Source organism: Gekko japonicus, unplaced genomic scaffold, assembly GCF_001447785.1.
Source record: "Gekko japonicus isolate JY-2015 unplaced genomic scaffold, Gekko_japonicus_V1.1 scaffold506, whole genome shotgun sequence".
NCBI lineage: Eukaryota > Metazoa > Chordata > Lepidosauria > Squamata > Gekkonidae > Gekko > Gekko japonicus.
In genome coordinates, this window is record NW_015175372.1 from 1,145,116 (window position 1) to 1,164,614 (window position 19,499).

The 19,499-nt window shown below is 41.3% G+C and overlaps 1 protein-coding gene across 1 annotated transcript in view; it reads left to right on the forward strand.

The window, feature by feature from the left end:
- Positions 1-19,499, forward strand: part of DAAM2 (dishevelled associated activator of morphogenesis 2) — a gene marked incomplete at its 3' end in the record, with an annotated part of 220,508 nt that overhangs the window by 135,960 nt on the left and 65,049 nt on the right. Inside the window, exons 4-6 of the mRNA XM_015425505.1 lie at positions 5,224-5,298; positions 8,478-8,572; positions 17,619-17,952. Of these exons, the coding sequence (XP_015280991.1) occupies positions 5,224-5,298; positions 8,478-8,572; positions 17,619-17,952 (504 nt within the window). The remainder of the gene's footprint in view (positions 1-5,223; positions 5,299-8,477; positions 8,573-17,618; positions 17,953-19,499) is intronic.

Sequence of the window (19,499 nt, forward strand, 5' to 3'; positions counted from 1 at the left end):
AGTTGTCCTCTCTTTCCTGCTGCTCCTCCTCCTTTCCCACTTCTGTTCCTGGGTCTCATTCCTCTTCAGGTCCAGAACTCATGCTCTACTGGTGCAGCTGCCAATGGTCAAGAAAAAGGAGGAGGTGAGTGAGCTGCAGACTGGCCAGATATGATGAAGAGGAGAAGTAGTATCAGCTCTAGTAATCTGATCAGCCGTGGTTTCCCTGCTGATGCAAGGACCTTAGCAGATGCCTAGTGATACCAAACAAGAAAAATAGATGAGAAAGAGAGATATCAGGAAGGCTGGTAGAAGGGAACAAGATGGGGAGATGGAAAGTATCCACACAGTACAAGATGGAGTGCAGAGATCCAGAATGCAGAAGCTCTGTTGTTCCAAGAATTTGCTATATATTTTAAAAAGTTGTTGTTGTTGTTCAGTTGCACAGTCGAGTCCAACTCTCTGTGACCCCATGGACCACATCACGCCAGGCCCTCCTGTCTTCCATCTGTAAAAAGACTTAAAAAGATTGTCTTCCTGTCTTTAAAAGGACTATGTTCATAACACCACATAGCTCGAAATACCTGTGGTTGCTATGGGCAGGACAGGGATTTCACCGTTTCCCCCATTTCATCTAGTGAGCAGGGCTAAGTATAGATGAACGAGAAGAGAAAAATCAAAATGTTCACAGAGAAAACTGACCTCCCAGGTCTCTTCATTCCCATGTCAGCTTTAGTCTGCAGTCACAACTGTGATACTGACTTTCATCTTTGGTTGGACATGAATGTAACCATTGATAGTCTTACCTTGATTTTTTTTAAAAAGTTTTGTTCTTCCAAGTATCATGGAGAAAGGGCAATAGACAGATGTTTGTTTTTTATTTGCTTTGGTTCTCCTGAATATCTGAGGGATTCTGTGAATCTCAGTTTTAGATGAAGCAATTTAGCTCTCTATTCCTAGTTTCCATACTGGAATGGGGCCTGTTGAAAGTTAGCTGCCATACTTATAGAATATGTTGACTGCATTGCAGTTGAATGATATTGGAACACTGTTCTCATGGTGGTTACAGAGTTGTTACTCTGGTGAAGAATGAGACAGCTGCTTATAACATCCCACATATTGACATCTGTTTTTGAATTTAATATTTACACTGTTCACTGGGAGTTAAAGTGGGCTTGGCTCTAGTATGTTCCTTCTTACGCAGTCTACTCATACAGTTTGGTAATTATTTCCATATACTCACGCCTGTGTGGCTTTGGAGAGTAGCACCCTTGCGTTCCTTCAGCATCTCCTGGAGCATGAATGGATTTTTTCACCCATACTAAGTTGTCTTGCAGCCATTTGACGTAAGATTTTCCTTCTTGATCTAAAAAACCTGAAGTTTTGTGTTTGAATGGAAACCGTTCCATCTCCCTACAGAATAGGAGTTTGAATTTGATTTGGGGGCCTTTCCAGACAAATTCTGATGCTTTGAAAATGTTCACCATGGCTGGGTGAGCCATCTTCAAATAGCTGACGATGGGTAGTTCAATCTCAAATGCATGCCAGACTCCTGTGTTGGCAGAACAGCTCTTGTATTTGCCAAAAGGGGGTGTCTTGTATTTGGTGTAGAGAAACTCTTGAGAATGTTGAAATGGCTAATAAATGTTTTCTGAATGCATTTCTCTAACACAAATTATCATTTTCTTTGAATAAACTCTGATGTAGTGGAAAGTCTATACTTTGAACAGTGCCCGTCATTATTATTCCACCTTTCTAGTTTTACTAAAGTGTGGATGTGGATGCAATACAAAGAAATGTATCTCTCAACATCAAACAGTATTGAGACCTAATCTTGAGGGAGGAGATTATTACTTTTATTTTGGCCATATTTTTTCCTGCAATCTCAGCTAAAATGTAAAATCAGATTTTAAAGGGGGTGGGGGAATCATTCATTTTTTTCCTCAGAGAAACCTACTACATAACAGATTTAAAATACATCAGAATTAGTTAAGGAACAGCCAAGAATTGCAGGGTAAAATTAAAACCCAGTTTTTACCAAGCTTGATGAGTATTTGGAGTTCTACTTTGGAGAGATATGAAAGTCCCCAGTCATTAGCACTGATCGTTAAATTATAGGAATGCAGAATTATCTTACTTTCTGGTCTATACATTTTATGTTGGAAAATCTGCTAGTAGAATGCCAGTACTTCTAAACAGAACTATCTAGGGTTACCACCTTGAAAGTGGAGACTGGAGTGTTCCCAGAATTATGACTGATCTTCAGCATGTAGGGATCAGTTTTCCTGGAGGAAATGGCAGCTTTGAAGGGTGGTCTCTGTCGTACCATATCCCTGCTGTGCTCTTTTCCCCTCCTCAAACTGGCCTCCCTCTAGGAACCCTCCGATCTCTGGAAATTCCACATGTCAAACAGGGCAACAGTTATCCTCTTTCTGGATCACAGAACATGCACAGTCTAGATCTTATGTTGTAGTACGCAGGTCTCTGTATTCTTTTTTAAATTAAAGCCTTAAACTGATGCTTAGAAAGCAGGAGATTCCCCCACCCCCAACATTCTATATGATGTTTAGTTACCGTGTTTTGTTTTCAGTGTCCTGGACTTGGACACCTTAACAGTGTCCAAGAACACAAATCTAAACATATTGAACTGCAAACTGTGTATTCTTCCTCATGATCTTTTATAAATAGGATACTGTACAAGCCATAACCTTCTCTGGAATGACCTTCATTCAACAAGGTGCAGATTAGCTGTCTTCTTGTATTGAATGCATGATAAGATTATTCTCTAAAAAGATTGCCCTGTTAATTTGCGTTATTATTGTGTGTATGTTGGAATGAACAAAATTTAGGCAGCTAAGATGGTACTATAGGTGAAGCAGTTGGCTGTAATTGTACTTTCTACCACTACTCTCAGTTCATAGGTTTGCACTTTCCCAAGCATCTATTGAAAAAAGTATACCAATGAATGCAACAGCTGTAGTTAGTTCAGCACAGCTAGCTGTTGAGCATTGTAACTTTCCCCTTGTTCAAAATGAGGATTTGAGGACGTTTTGCATATTCAACTCAGTGGGTGCTGCTGTGAGTACCTGAATGGCCCACAGTATTCCAGCAAACGTGAAGCAGACCTTACATAGGTTTGCACTTTCCCAAGCATCTATGGAAAAAAGTATACCAATGAATACAACAGCTGTAGTTAGCACAGCTAGCTGTTGAGCATTGTAACTCTCTCCTTGTTCACAATGAGGATTTGAGGACGTTTTGCATATTCAACTCAGTGGGTGCTGCCGTGAGTACCTAAATGGCCCACAGTATTCCAGCAAACTTGAAGCAGACCTTAGTTCTAAGGGCCACTGATATTTCCCCCTGCCCAGCTGCTGCAACATTTCATTGTGTTCCTTCCATAGACCAAATAATTGCTTTTGAATGTGCAATACACATTATGTACAATGCAGCATAATATTAGTGGCACTGATTGGAAACAATAAACCAATGAAATTAGACCAGCTATGTTTTGGCCATAAAGGCGTTCTCCAGTGGTCTCAATTTTATACCCCACATGCGCACTATACGAAGGACTCTGTATTGCTGTAAAGCTTTTAAGGTCATCTGGGTGCATTCCAAAGTATTTACTGAGGCACAAATATACTCAGTGGGGTAGTACATTTGGCTACTATATTACTGCAGTAATACTCGTTACCAAAGAGAAAGTGAGATAATATACTGAATACAACAGTTCCTTAACTCACAGTGTGCATATGTGTACTGCAATGATAAATTAAGTGATACATAATCAATGAAATTGATTATTTAATTGCTGTGTAGCTGTTCTGAAAAAGTAATGGTGATTCTTCTAAATAATGGCATCAACGTTTGTTGGTGCCATTGGGTCAAGTAGTAAGTGTTCTTGCATGAAGCAGGATGTCCTTAGGATGCACTAAATATTGATGGAGTGTTTGTGCAGTTTTCTGAGATGCAGTTATCTGGTCTAATTCCAGATGCTTTGCTTTAATATTTTTCTAAAATCACTACAGAATGGTATGTAGAGTATTATTTGGGATCAGCAAATGTTTCCTATTTCATAGTTTTAAAATATTATTATATGTTTTAACTATTTCAGTTCCCAGCTTTTCCCTTGTACATTTGTTTGTAATGTGTATGCATGTTATAGAGTGTTTAGGTGAAATTTCATAGTAACATACATTTATGTTACACATAGTAACAATGTGTATGAAGCACAATATTCATGTGATATGCAATGCTGTATGTTGATTTACAAAGAATGTTGAAAAAATCTGTACACTTTATGGGAAAATCTGATGCAGGGACAAAGAGAATGATGTTTGTTGATCTGTACAAAGAAGGAGCAAAATTGAAACTGAGATTTTGGGGGTCGAAGTAGAAGGGATGAGAATTTTGAAATCATCTGTAAATGTAGCATATAATCAGAAAATTGTGGTTAACTACTATTGCATCTTTGCCTTCAGAGCTTTCTTTGCATGTTTCAAGGAGAATAGAGTTACCAATTGAGAGTTATGGATTATAAATAAATAGAATGGCATTTAAGGGTAACCTTGTCTCACTCAGTTTATGCTACTGCTGCCTTAGATGTCGGTGTGTGTTTTAATGGAGACTTCCTTGCCATCTGGGTATGAGCTGGAATATTATGTCTTTCACAAATGTCTGTACTAAAAGCTATGATTGTCTTTGAATGAGAAATTAGAGTAGAATCCCAAAGAAGTTAAATCAAAATGAAATATTTCCTTCATTTAACTTTCCTCATGTATTCATCTTGAATATTGGGCAACACAAACATATATAGCCTATTTTGTGTTAACTAGACTGGCTGCCAGTGTACGTCCAGACACAATTCAGGATGCTGGAATTAACCATTAGAGCACATTCGTAGCATAGGCCCCACATATATTAAGGACTTCCTCTCCCTGTACCAATAACCATGTTAGCTAAATCAGGCACCCCTTCATGTTCAGTCTGTTCTGTTGAGAAGCAAGGTCTTGACAGCAGTTCCCTGTGTCTGTAAAATGGACTGTCCCCAGAAATCCATGGGTTCTCCCCTTTATCTTCTTTTAGAAAAGTGTGGATGCAAGATGTCCACCTTTTAATGTGAAGGTGTTATTGCATAATGGTTTTGTTCTATCTTTATTGTTGATGTTATATTGTTGATTGTGTAAGCTTCCTTGAGCTTTGGCAACGTTTTAACTAACTAAATATTTTTTTCTGTTTCAGGAACAAGAGGATCCTAATAAACTTGCTACAAGCTGGCCAGACTATTACATAGACCGCATCAATTCCATGGCTGCTGTGAGTAACCCTCTCATTGTGAGAACAGTCTTTGAAAATAGCAGGATCTTTGATATCTTGTTGTACTACTTCTTAAGGCTATGCCTTATCAGCTCCTCCCACTCCCTGGTTGTAGTTCCACAAATTGAACCAACAACCTTCAACCATTTGAGTGCCAGAGCAATCTCTTTCTGGCTGCTAATGCAGAAAAAAAGAGATGTTATTCCTTCCTGATGCAGCTGAGGGCAACAAAGAGACAAGATAAAAATCTCAGCCTTATATTGAATCATCTTCCTGTAACCTTAATCCAGAGAAGAGGTGGATGTGGACCCAGCTACTTTATACTGCTGGCATGGTCACTCTGGGAGAATAGATCTTGGCTTCTCCTGGTTTGTTTTAGCACATGAAAATCATTATACCTGCCTCCTCGCCTATCTTTCTTCCTCTTTCAGCAGGGTGAGCATGTGAATGATTCATGGATTCTTTTTTCTGTGTTTGGTAATCAAAGCTTAACAGCACAAATAAATCCTTTCCTTACTTTACTGGGGAACAGAAAGCTACTTTTACTGCACACTGTTGCTTTTGGATGGTTGTCAGTATTTGTGCTCAATATATATATTTGTACTATAGAAGTGTTTGCAAATGAATGATAGCTTTAGAAGTAATTATTTAGAGTTTAAAGTGGTACTCAACTACACATATTGTGTGTGTGTGTGTGTGTGTGTGAGAGAGAGAGAGAGAGAGAGGTCATCAATGAAGTGTAATTGATGCATCTCTTTTCCTTGTGTTGGAAATAATTTTCCTGAAGCACACCAGCTTGTCAGGGGAGAAAGGAAAACATATTTTAGAGCATATCTCACAGCTGAATGTTAACTCTACTTGGATAACTTTCTCATACCCACCTACAGATGATATTCTTTTCATCCCTAAATTAGGGCACAGGCAGAGTAAAAGGAAAAAAGGCAGGGGTCATTTCGTAGAAAAAGAGGTGCAGGAGCTCATCAACATAACTCATTAGCATTACTTATTTGCATATGCCACACCCCCTGACATCACCAGAAGTGTGTCAGAAGGCAACACCCACCACTAGACTGTTTTGGATTGCTAGCTATTGGGGGGGGGAACGTGCAGATCTGTCCTCGCAGAGGAGGGAGAGCTTGTACCGGAATAAAACTTGGTCTTAAAGGTGCCACTGGACTATTTTGGACTGGGGGGGCTCTGCAACTTACCTGGCTGCTTCTTGCTCTGACTGAGGGCTGCTGGGAGCAGGGGGTTGGGCTTGTTGCATGTGCCCACCCCCTGGGCTCTTTACTGCCAGAGCTCCGCTCCTGTGTGCTCCTGCAGGAAATAACCCCTGAAAAAAGGAGATATCTAGGGATATTTTTGCTTTATGCTTTGTTAATGATTCAGTAATGAATGTCTCTCTTTGTATCTGCTGTGCACAGAAACAAACAGGTTATAATTTGCCATTCAGATATTTTCCATCAGGAAATAGCTATATCTAATCTTTGTTTTTGTTTTTTCATTGCTTGCATGTAGGATCTCCACTCACTTTAGAAAGGGCTCCTCAGTTGCAAAAACAAACATACAACAACCCTCAACCCTTTAAGTTTAGGTCTATATTTAGCCCTAGACCCCCCCCCCCCCCAACAAAACTACAGCAACCCATCATTGGGTGCAACATAAAGGAGTCAATTTTTATAATTCCATGGTGGAATTTTGGACAAGCCAATTTATTATCTAGAACCTCAAAGAAAAAAAAGTTGTACAATCTAGGAGCATGTCTCACCAAGTTCTCGGGAACTCCTTCACCCCGAAAGGCAAAGGCTTTGTTGTGTTTTTTCCCCCTCCTATTATCCTTATATATCTTAGCTTTTTTTTTTAACTTATGGTGAGGGGGCAAAAAACTCTCCTCTTAACAAATTATGCTTCATGAGAGTCTGAGCTAAAAAGTTACTGTTTCAGTACTTTGCAGTTGATGTCATATGCAATATGAGTCAGAGGAAGCACTAGTTCTCCTAAGTTTTTGGGTGGGAAGGGTGAAATACAAATGTAATAAGTAAATATAGTATTTAATACGATCATTGTGACTATTAGAAGGCCTTTTAAAACCAGGCTGTTTATAGAGGACAGTCCACTTTTGTGACATGTGGCAGAAGTAAAGAGCTTGAGGCTTTATAGACTGTGCTCCTTTGTAATCATAGAAATTTCCTTGTAGGTTATTTCAGATAACCAGTTACCTTCACAAAACTCATATGGCAAAATCTCTGTGTGAGAACAGAGAGGCCGCAGCCTTTCTTTGATGTTGCCTCTAGTGTTGGGTTTCAGTAGTTTTCCACCTCTGAATATGAAGGGCATCTTTATTCACCAACACTAGCAGCGAAGTCGATCTATCCACCATAATTCAGTCTTAACCTCCTTTTAAGCCATCTGTGCTCATGACCATCACTGCCTCCACAGCAGTAAATTCCGTTATTTACAAAATTGTTCCTGAGACATTTTTCTCATCTATGTTCTGTATGGTCTGCTAGTGAGATTGAATATATTCAGCTGATTTCAACTGAACTGTGGTACAAACACATCAGTTTGTCCAAGGCTTTTCAAGACAAATTTAACAAATTCCTGGGGGGAGGGCAGTTGGATTTTCTACTCTGAGCAATTGTGTATGCCTTAAAGAGTCAAACAGGATCAATTATCTATCAAATTTGTTAAGCAAAACTATTTCATAATACTGTTTAGGTACTTGAGACTGCCAGAGTCATAACAATAGAGGCTCAGGGTGGATTGGCAAACTTTGCTGTGCAGAGTGGTAGGACAGCTGTAGGATCCACACCAAGTATAACTGGTGAAATAGAGGCTCAGGGTGGATTGGCAAACTATGCTGTGCAGAGTGGTAGGGCAGCTGTAGGATCCACACCAACTAGTAATAACACAGTATCCTTTGTTACATAATGCATTTGTAGTATGCCAGTCTCTAGTTATGTTTAACATCTATAGTAGCTGAACAAAGCATAATCTCTGTTTAAGCCTATCCCTACCCAGCTTTATTACTGTAAATTTTACTTTCCTAGGGAGCATCTTGGCTGCATATCCACCCAATTTAGCCTGTCAGATGGCTTCTGCTGATTAATTCTCAGTAGTCTCAATTTTCTCTGATCTAGTGCTGGATTAGTAATAATTTATCTGCCTGTTCCAAACAGATGCAGACCCTGTATGCTTTTGATGAAGAAGAAATGGAAATGAGGAATAAAATAGTTGAAGACTTGAAGACAGCTCTTCGGACGCAACCCATGAGGTAATTATCGGACGCAACCCATGAGGACTGCCAAACTCAGTTTTGAGTTAGTTTCAGAGGGTAGCCATGTTGGTCTGTAGTAGAGCAGCTGGATTTGAGTCCAGGAGCACCTCCGATTTTTAGGATATGAGTCTTTGAGAGTCAAAGCTCCCTTTGTCAGTTTTGAGTGAATTTGTAGCAGAACATTTCTCTTTTGCTGTGTATATTCTTATTCATAAGTTTACAAACAGCCACCAAATCAACACAATGAGCCAAATAAGGTCTGTCCTCTGTACCATGTACGGTGCAAAATGATATCAGGTGATCTTGAGCAAGATCGACTAATATTATTATGATAGGAACCATGTTTGCTGAAGTGGAAGAATTACGTAAGTTTGTAAATTTAAAAAACCCCTGCACTATTGTTGCAGTGTACTTCGCAGGTGTTGTACCTTACACTTTGCTGCAGCTCATTGCTGCAGCTATATCTTGTTGCAGCTCATTGTTAATCATCTTCCACAGTTTCCATCAGTTGTTCCGCCATGCTCAAGAGAGAAGGACGTGTTTCCATGTTGCATGCCAGAATCCTCTGGTCATTACAATAAATATGTGGCCCATACCCTTCACAGCCTTAATTCCCTGTCCTATTCAATTACACCAGAAAGGTCTTATCTAATATGATGGCTCCCCTTTGGGGGTCTGTGGGAGTGGAGTATGGGAAATCTCCTTCTCAAGGCCAGGTTTCTCTGAACAAGCCCTGCATTGCTTTGGCTGGATACCTCTGACAGCAGGCATTTATTTCCTCTGTTTATAATAGCCCTAATGAGTGTCAGCACCAGCATCCACAAACTGTCACATAAAGCCTTTGCTTTTAAATTGCTGGCTGCAGTGCTAAGGACTCCCCCCCCCCCATAGCTATAGCCAAGCCAAATTTTGAGTTAAGTCCCCATGTCTCAACTAATTTCCAGCGACTCAATTTGTTAGTTGCCAAGTGGGCCATATGCCAATGCCTGATGAGTGAGCCAATTCCCTCTTTGAAGGAAAGGATACAGCAGAGAGGGGCCCATGGCTGTATCAAATCCTTTTTGTAAGCAACTCCGTACACAGGCTTTCAAAATACAAGTTTTAGAATTAGGTAAGAAATATGTGTCCCTTCATCGGCTGACGGTATCGCCAGTTCAGAAGCCATAAAGCCACACAGGGAAAGGGGAATGAAAGTAGCAACAGTGATAAATGTGCATGTTTTTGAATCATCCAGTGGTTGGGAAGGCTGAATATATTTGTTGCAAGGTACAGTATTTTCACCTGTAAACCCTTGAGTAATAATTGCCGAAGTTCTTAATGGGGTTATGTGACTCGCCTACTTTATTATGATTGGGACTGTGCAAACTTTGCCAGAAAAGCACATAAAAAAACCTTAAACTGTGAATAATTACAGCAAATCAAGCACATCTGCTGACTCTGTTCTGCTTCCAAGATTATATGGTCCGAAGGACTAGTCTTGGGGAAGCGAAAAGTAAGAGATGGGAGAAAATGAAAATTTGGGCATCAGGAGCAGGAATATTCTGGTAAGAGGGAAGGGGAACAAAGTTCAGTACCAGGGCTGTTTTTGGGCAGGAACGCACAGGAACGGAGTTCCGGCTGGCTCCCAAGTTGGCCACGCCCAGCAGGACCGCATTTGCATAACAGGCCACACCCAACAGCAGAAACTCATTAGGTTTGGCTACATTAGGGGTGTGTGGCCTAACATGCAAAGGAGTTCCTGCTACAAAAAAAGCCCCGGGTTTTGACAACAAACAAGGTAAACAGAATAAGAAGCAAAAGGTGGGTGTGGCTGGATGACCACACTTCTGGTAACATGGGGTGCGGCCTAATGTGCTAATGAGCTGTGCTGTCAGGGGTGTGGCCCAATATGCTAATGAGTTCCTGCTGTTGGGTGTGGCCTATTATGCTAATGAGTTCCTGCCTGGCTTTTTCTACAAAAAAAGCCCTCTTCAGTACCCCACACAGGATACCACAACACTAACTTTTGCCCTTTGGGTTACATAGCTAGCTCCTTTCTGCTTTTGAAGCCTTTACCAAATATACCAAGTTGTTTCTTAAATTCAGCCCTGATTTAGTTCCAATCTGTCTCCTCTCCTCTCCTCATGGATTCATTCACATATATTCGTATTTGGGAGATGAGATGAATCTTGGGCATGTCTGCCTCTGATTTCCGCAGACCAGAAACAAAAGAAGAAGTGCATGTGGAAGTGTGAAGGGAATATCTCACTGCACACTCTAATGAAATCCATTTATTCTTTCTCAGGGCAGATTGTCTGAGAGCAACCATGTCTGAATCAACATGGTACAACTGGGTTCGCTTCTTAGTTTATTTGAGAGAGTGTCTGTGACAGAGAGCCCATAAGTCTTACTAGGCTGTGATTTCTCCCTCAAAAGTAATGAACAGACAAGCCTATTGAGAGGAATAATATTGTCTTTTGAGGTTACGTACGACACAATTGAGAACAGCTGTATAGTAGAACATAAGCCTCTGTAGGTGTGTTTCAGTGATTAGATTCAGTTCTTTAATAACCCGACTATTCACCACACAGCTTAAGAACAAATCCTTGGCAAAATTATTGGACTGAAGAGAAGTGTTCCTTGTGGATTGTACCCATAGACAACTTTGAATATTAAAATGTCAGGCTAGAAACAACTGCAAAAGCCATTGCTGCTAGTAGATTTCAGTTGATCTTGGAAAGGTAGTGTAAACGTACAACAGGCTATAAAAGAAGCAAGCAAAAGTTTGTTGGACCTCAGCAGAGATTTGTTAAAGTTTTAAGAAAATGGACAGGAGTATTTCAAGAAAATATTCCCCCCCCCTTTTGGCCAGAACTATTTCCACTCTCTAGCCTACCTGTCTCTTCTTTGAACAAAGTGACAGGGAAGTGCTTCCTTTATTTTGGCCTGGTTTTGTCTTGTCACAGTTCTGATAACCTCTAATCTCTCTGGTAAGTAAAACCTATCTCACTGCCTTCTATAGGCAGGCGTCCAGCCTTTGTTTCTGTCAATGTTGGGAGTACCTTCTGATCCAAAGATCTCTGTCTCAGCTAGATTGGGAAACCAGTCTGAAGGCTGGAAAACCTTCTGCTAGCTATCAGACAGTGTACATAGAACAGTGGTGGCCAACCTTTTTCCTCAAAGTGTGTCATGAGTCCAGCTTAAAGCACACAATGTAGGACCTTCCTAGAAACTAAGCAGGTCTGGGTGTGGCCAGTGCTGGAATTAAAAACCTTTTGGCATCTTTTTTTGTGGTGCCTTGAGGTCTGTGAAAGAAAAGGATGTTATAAATGAAGCTGAGAGCAAGAGTCCAGTAGCCCCTTAAAGACAAACAAAATATGTGGCAGGGTATGAGCTTTCGTGAGTCACTGCTCTCTTCTTCAGAACAGACTAACATGGCTACCCATCTTGATAAATGAAGTTAATAGTGTCATATCAATAGTTCTTTCAGTAAGCACACTGAACCTGTTTTGGGGGATGTAGCACTTCAGACTCCACAGTGGGCTCACACAGTTGAATGCTCCTTCACAATCAATTCCACACTTGTGTGTCAGGCTAAAGGTTAAGCTTAGACCCTTTTCTTTCTGACAGTTTTCTGTGCACAGAAGTTTTAGATTTGTATTGGTGTTTGTTTATTGTTGGTATTTGTACCCTGATTTCTCCTCAAAAGGGACCCAAAACAGCTTACAGCATCATTTTCCCCAGCTCCATTTTATCCTCACAACAACAACCCTGTGAACGAAGTGAGGCTGAGAGAGAAAAACTGGTCCAGTGAGCTCCATGACACAGTCAGGATTTAAGCCTGTGTATCCCAGATAGTAGTTTTGGAGTCTAACCACTATACCGCACTGGTGTTTAATCAGCTCTTTCACATAAGGCTGTGGTGGAAGCCCCAAACGGAGACATCCAGAGTCTTAGCCAAGTCCCTACACCCTCCTCTTCCTGCCAAGGAAAACGTTTAGCACCCTTGTCTCAGACTGACTGCTGATTGTGTAGGATATGTCGGTTGGTAGCAGTATGTATAAATGTACAATCTATATAATGCAGTGATTCAACATTAGTCTCTGGGAGTTTGCAGCTGTATCCAGAAGGATACATATGCAAATATCTATATAGGCACAGATGTACATCAGCCTTAGGATGTAAAGATGGAAGTATTACTAAACGCCTATGCTGCACTGAATTGCATTGGTTTGTGTTGTTGATTTTTCTAGGGGTGGAAAATGTAACTCTAGAAGGTTTTTTAAAAAATGGTCTCCCCCTTGCTTATGTCAGCTAAGGTTGGAAAAGAGTCTTATTGTGCTCCAATAAAGAGCACTACCATTTAACACATTTGAGTGTAACCATTTGTGGTGTGCTGTCTTCATTCTTCAAGCATGCATGCACGGAGCGACTTTAAAATTCAGATTTGAACAGGCACCAAACCTCATACCGAATTCCCCTCTTACTAATGGCCTTGGTTTTTCCTGGTTTCTGGTCAAAACCAATTGGATGAAGTTACTGCAGGGGGATAAAAGACCCTTCAGTGAATCTGGCCCAGATTCAATATAAGTTCTAAAATTCTCTTTTTAAGAGTGAACTATATATAGATCCAGCCTTCATACTACTAATCTATAATTTGTTTATATACTACAGCAAGGCTCATAAGTACTATGTAAAGATGGCACCCCAAAAGAGTAGTATGTTGGGAGCTTTTGTGACTTGATGCTGCTGAATCTGCAGACTGCAGAAGTGTGAATCAGGTACAGCACAACCCTATACAGAAGTTGCAGCTATGCCAGTGGTTTCTTTTACATTGTGTTCGCTCCATCTGGTATTTGAAATGCTTCATTCTGGTTTCTATTTGGAACTTATCAATAAGTTGTAACTAGTTTTTGCCTGCAATGAGGATAAAGCTGCCTGCCTCTCTCCTTACCTGCTGTCATTCGGAGGGGCTTTGCTCATAAATGTTGCCAAGCACAAAAAGGTTCTTAGCCTTACATAACAAAGCACATGTGATATGGTTGTAGCTCTTGTCATAATACATCACACATGTGTCTTCCCAGGGCTTTTTTTGTAGAAAAAGCCCAGCAGGAACATTAGCATAATAGGCCACACCCTGACACCACAGCTCATTAGCATATTAGGTCGCAGCCCCCTGTTGCCAGAAGTGTGGTCATCCTGCCACACCCACCTTTTGCTTCTTATTCTGTTTACCTTGTTTGTTGTCAAAACCCAGGGCCTTTTTTTGTAGCAGGGACTCCTTTGCATGTTAGGCCCCTAATGTAGCCAATCCTAATGAGTTTCTGCTGTTGGGTGTGGCCTATTGTGCTAATGAGTTCCTGCTGGGTGTGGCCAACTCAGGAGCCAGCCGGGGGGGGGGACTTCAATATCCATGCCAAGGCTACCCTGTCAGGAGTGGCTCAAGATTTCATGGTCTCCATGACAACTATAGGCCTGTCTACACACTTTGCAAGTCACATTCTTGATCTGGTGTTTTGTTTTGGGCAGGAAGAAGGTAATCTGAAGGTGGGGGAATGAAGAGAGTCCCCTTCTCATGGACAGATCAGTACTTCTTGGGGGTTTAGACTTACAGGGGTACCAAGACTCTGCAGGGGCAGAGGAGCAATTAAAATGATCCACCCCTGTAGCCTGATGGATCCAATAGGTTTTCAGTTGGCATTGGGGAATTACCTGTTGATATGGTCGGTGGACCTGTTCATGCCCTTGTTGACCTCTGGAATGGGGAAATGACCCGAACAATTGACATGATTGCACTTAAGCCCCCTCTCTTATGTTGAACAGCCTGGGCAGCCCCTTGGTTATAGAGGAGCTGCGGACTAGGAAAACACAGAGGCGATAGCTAGAGTGGCAGTGCAGAAAGACTTGGAATGAATCTCTCAAGGTACAGGCTAGAACTTATTTGAAAGCCTACTCCATGGCAGTGATAGTGACAAAAAAGCAGTACTTTTCCATCACCATTGCAGTGTAGACCTGCAGAACTCTTCCAGGTGGCCAGGGGTCTATGGGGTTCTGCCAGTAGGAGGAGATAGAGTGCTCTGCAGCCTGCTGTGAGCATTTTGCCAAGCACTTTGAAATAAAATCCCGCACACCCATTCCAGCTTGGGCTCTACATTAGTAGCAACAGGATCAGATGGTCCCAGGGTGCTGATTTGTCCAGTTGTGTGGGATACCTTTCAGCTTGTGCAGTCTGAAGATGTGGTCAGGATTCTCGGAGGTTTGAGACATATCACGTTTGTATAACCTTTTGGATGCCGGGGGGAGGGGCTGGCAGACTGGGTCTAGGAGACAGTAAATGCCTCCCTGAGAGAGGGGGTGGTCAGTCCTGCCTTGAAATGGGCACTGGTGTGTCCACTCTTAAAGAAACCTGCTAGAATTCAGGAGAGCTGAATCACTACTGTCCAGTCTCAGATGTTCCATTTTTGAGTGAGATGATTGAACGAATGGTGGCTGGCCAACTTCAGAGATTTCTTAATGGAGTGGATTGTTTAGCTCCATTCCCACATGGTTTCAGGCCTAGTTATGAGACTGAAACTGCCTTGGTCACTCTGATGTATCACATATGCCAGGAGATGGACAGAGGGAGTACAACCCTCTTAATTCTACTGGACCTCTCAGCAGCTTTTAATACTGGATCACCTTTGGGAATGGAACTGGGAGGCACTGTTCTGCAAGGGTTCTGGTCCTACCTTGAGGGTAGGTTTCAGAATGTGGTGCTGGGGAACTGCTGCTCTGCCCCTTGCCCACTGGCCTATGGGGTTCCCCAAAGTTCCATCATCTCCCATGCTTTTCAAGTCACTGGGAGATGTCATCTGGAGGTTTGGGCTGAGCTGCCACCAGTATGCAGATCTTCAGCTACCAGCAGATCCCAGTGCAGCTGTGGGAACCATGAACTGAAAGGAGTTTTGGAATGGGTGTGGGCTAACAAGCAGAAACTTAATCTTAACAAAATGAGGATGCAACTGGTGGGGAGAAGATCTGGCCCAGGAAATGGTTATCTCCTGTTCTGGATGGGATTGCACTCCTCTTTAAGGAACAGGTTGGTACCTTGGGAGTATTTCTGGACTCAGGCCTCCTGTTGGATAAACAGGTGGCAGAGGTGGCCAGGGGTGCCTTTCAGCACATTGGGTTGTTGAGCCAGCTATGGCCCTCCCCGGACAGAAAAGCTCTTGCCACTGCTCTATGGGACACTACTCTTGAAGACTGCCCAGAAGCTATAGTTGGTACAGAATGTTGTGACCAGAGTGTTGACTGGAGTGGGTCATAGGGACCATATCACTCCAGTCTTGTTCCACCTACATTTGCTTCAAGTTTGCTTCTCATCTCAATTCAGGGTGCTGGTATTGACCTTTAAAGTTTTGTACATCCTGTGACCAACATACCTAAAGGACTACCTTCTCCCATATACACCTACCTGTTCACTCCAGTCATCCTTGGATGCTGTGCTTTGGTTGCTCCTGCCATCTGAGGCTAGATGGGTGGTGACCTGAGAAAGTCTTCTCTGTCATGACACCAAAACCTTGAAACTCCCTCCCCAGGGAGATTCATCTGTCTTCCTCTACCAGTATCTTTCACCAGCAGGTGAAGACTTTTTTTGTTTTGTCTGGCATACCCCTAGTAATGGTTGTTGACCCTCCATCTAGTGTTGTTTGTGTTTTTAATTCAATTTTATATTTTAACTGTATTTTAATTTTTTTTATGTTTTTATGTTTGCCACATTGTGAACCCTGATTGAATGGAAGGTAGCACAAAAATACTTAAAAACTTAAAAGTTTATTTAAGTAATTTATCATATTATTTTCATATATAGTCTGCCTTTTTCACTGGGACCCAAGGCAGATTACAAGCATGATTAAAAAAAAACAACTTTCAATCAGTAAGCTGATTAGAAGATATGGTAACATTTGAATCGAACAACAAAGGTTCCTAGTAATACTAAAATGCATTTGGGCTACGATTGTAGCTCAGAGGGTAAACCAGAACACCACATGTAAACATATATGTTTGGGGCACCTTTATTTACTAATTTATTTCATTTATATCTGCCATTCTCCCCAGTGGGGATGGAAAGCAGCTTAATACATTATACTCTTCTGAAGCTGTGGCTAGGCTGAGTGTGAGTGACTGGCCAAAGGTCACACAGCAAGTTTCCATGGCAGAGAGGGGATTTGAATCTAGTCTGGTATTCTAACCACAATACCATACTTTTATGTTACCTGTATCCCTCCCTGTCACACACACAGAGACACACATACATCCAGTCAAGCAAAAAGCAGCTCTAGGAGACCATTTTAAATTGGGAGGGATCCTTTTCCTATGTCACAGCCCCAGAAGAAGAGGAGTTGGTTTTTATACCCCACTTTTCTCTACCCTAAAGAGTCTCAAAGCAGCTTCCCTTCCCAGAACAGGCATCTTGTGAGGTAGGTGGTCTGAGAGAGTTCTGAGAGAAACTGTGACTGGCCCAAGGTCACCCAGCAGGCTTCATATGGAGGAATGGAGAATCGAACCTGGTTCTCCAGACTAGAGTCCGCCACTCTTCACCACTATACCACACTGGCTCTCCCATGTACATCAAACCTCCCAGCTGCTGTTTACTATTGCAAAAAGCCTAGGAAGTCTGTTAATGGATCTCCCAGTGTCTTCTTTAGTTTGGCCCTAAATGATTGCTGGACCTATCTTTATGTTAACTGTTTGTATAATCTAAGTAACTAGTTAGTTCTTCAAAATATTTTCATATTATTCTGCATCCATTCATGAAGATCTACAGTAATATGATGCTGGAATCAAAATGCACATTCCCTTCTGATACAAAGCACATGAGTGGCAATCTTTTCAAAATATGCATGTGTGGTGTAACTCTGATAAAATGTTTGCAAGGATCTTCAGGTATACATATGGCTCCTGAGTATTTTCATGTGTTCGTTAAAAATAATATGAGAAGCAGCTGTTTAGTCCTCTATTCCATTAACCTGATGCCTCCTACACAAGGTGCTTCATCCTATTTTCCTCTCTTTCATCTATTCAGATTTGTGACAAGGTTTATTGAGCTGGATGGCCTGACCTGCTTGTTGAACTTTCTCAAGAGTATGGATTATGAGACCTCAGAGAGCCGCATACACACATCCGTTATAGGGTGCATCAAGGCTCTGATGAACAACTCCCAGGGACGAGCACATGTACTGGCCCATCCAGAAAGCATCAATATAATCTCTCAGAGTTTACGGACTGAGAACATTAAAACCAAGATTGCTGTGCTGGAGATCCTTGGGGCAGTTTGCTTAGTACCAGGTGGTCACAAAAAAGTCCTTCAGGCTATGCTTCACTACCAGGTCTATGCAGCAGAGAGGACAAGATTCCAGGTAAGACCAACATGTTGAGCAAACAGTTCCAGATGTGATATTAGTGTCCTAGCTTATTGTATAAAACAAAACGAGCTACACTGGTTTTTCTAATCAACTCAAATGGTAGATGTCAACGTTGATATTGCTGCATTCATTTCATATCATACCCTATTATCCCATATGTAAAGAATTGCATTGTGTGAGCAAACAGTTCCAGATGTGATATTAGCGTCCTAGCTTATTGTATAAAACAAAACGAACTACACTGTTTTTTCTAATCAACTCAAATAGTAGATGTCAACGTTGATCTTGCTGCATTCATTTCATATCATACCCTATTATCCCATATGTAAAGAATTGCATTGTGGCTGAATGTATGCTGAGTTTCAAAATGTCAGAATATAATTACATGTAATAACTACAGACTTGCTCAGTAGAAATGGTACACTCCTTAGACATCTACTGTGCTGCCTTCTGTTTCTCATTTCTATATCAATGTGCTCCCAAATTACAGTTTTATAAGGCCATTTCATACAGTGCATGGATTCTGCCCCTTATTAAGGGACACACATACACACTAAAGTTTCTGGGGGGTAAGTTAAGGTTCAGTTGTTGTTTTATTTCAGATCGATCCATCTCTGGTAAATTAGGCACAGATGTTTGACATGCCTTTGACAATGACTTATAGCCTTAGAAATGCACAAAAGAGCTGCTCAAGTTACTCAGCTTCTTGGCAGTAAAATTTGTTCACCTGAAGTAAAACTGGAAACAATTATAAATAGGATCAGTGATCAATATATTCTTGGGTTCTACGACTGCTAGATTTCTGTCAGACTGTTTACATGACATGAAATCACATGTGGACTTTGTCAGTTCATGGTTCTGGTAGGACAGCCTTCTGTATCCAAGGGAGCCATACAGGAAGGAGTACAACTTGATTATTGACTTCGCTATTGTTATTTGATGCCACCATAAAGATTTTTTTGAGAGTGCTGTAAAATTTTGCAAATAAGTTCTGTGGAAGAATGGGAAATACAGAAATTAAGTAACAGATTAGCAATTATAAAAGTCTGGGGGGGGGTGCATGCATATAAGGTTTCTGAGTCTCCATTATGGACATATATACTTTGAAAGTTAAGAACAGCTCTTATTATACAGAATATTTTATGATGAGCTTAATGGATATCCTGTAGTGACAATGTAACTATTTGAAGTCCTGATGAGTTGTGAATCAGTATTTTTATTTTGGGGTTATGCAATAATAAAGTTGTTTATGTTGTTGAAGGCTTTCACGGCCGGAGTTCATTAGCTGTTGTAGATTTTCCAGGTTGTATGGCCGTGGTCTTGGCATTGTAGAACCTGATGTTTCGCCAGTAGCTGTGACTGGCATCCTCAGAGGTATAACACAGAAAGATGGAGTACTCTCTGTGTGAAGGTGAGAAGAAAATGGTAGGCAGGTAATTTATATCTACTCAGGAAGGTGGGGTAGGGCTGAGTCATTATCTTGTAGGAGTTCCCCAGGCTGTGAACATGCTAATGGAGGAGCTTTCTTGAGGAGGTTCTTT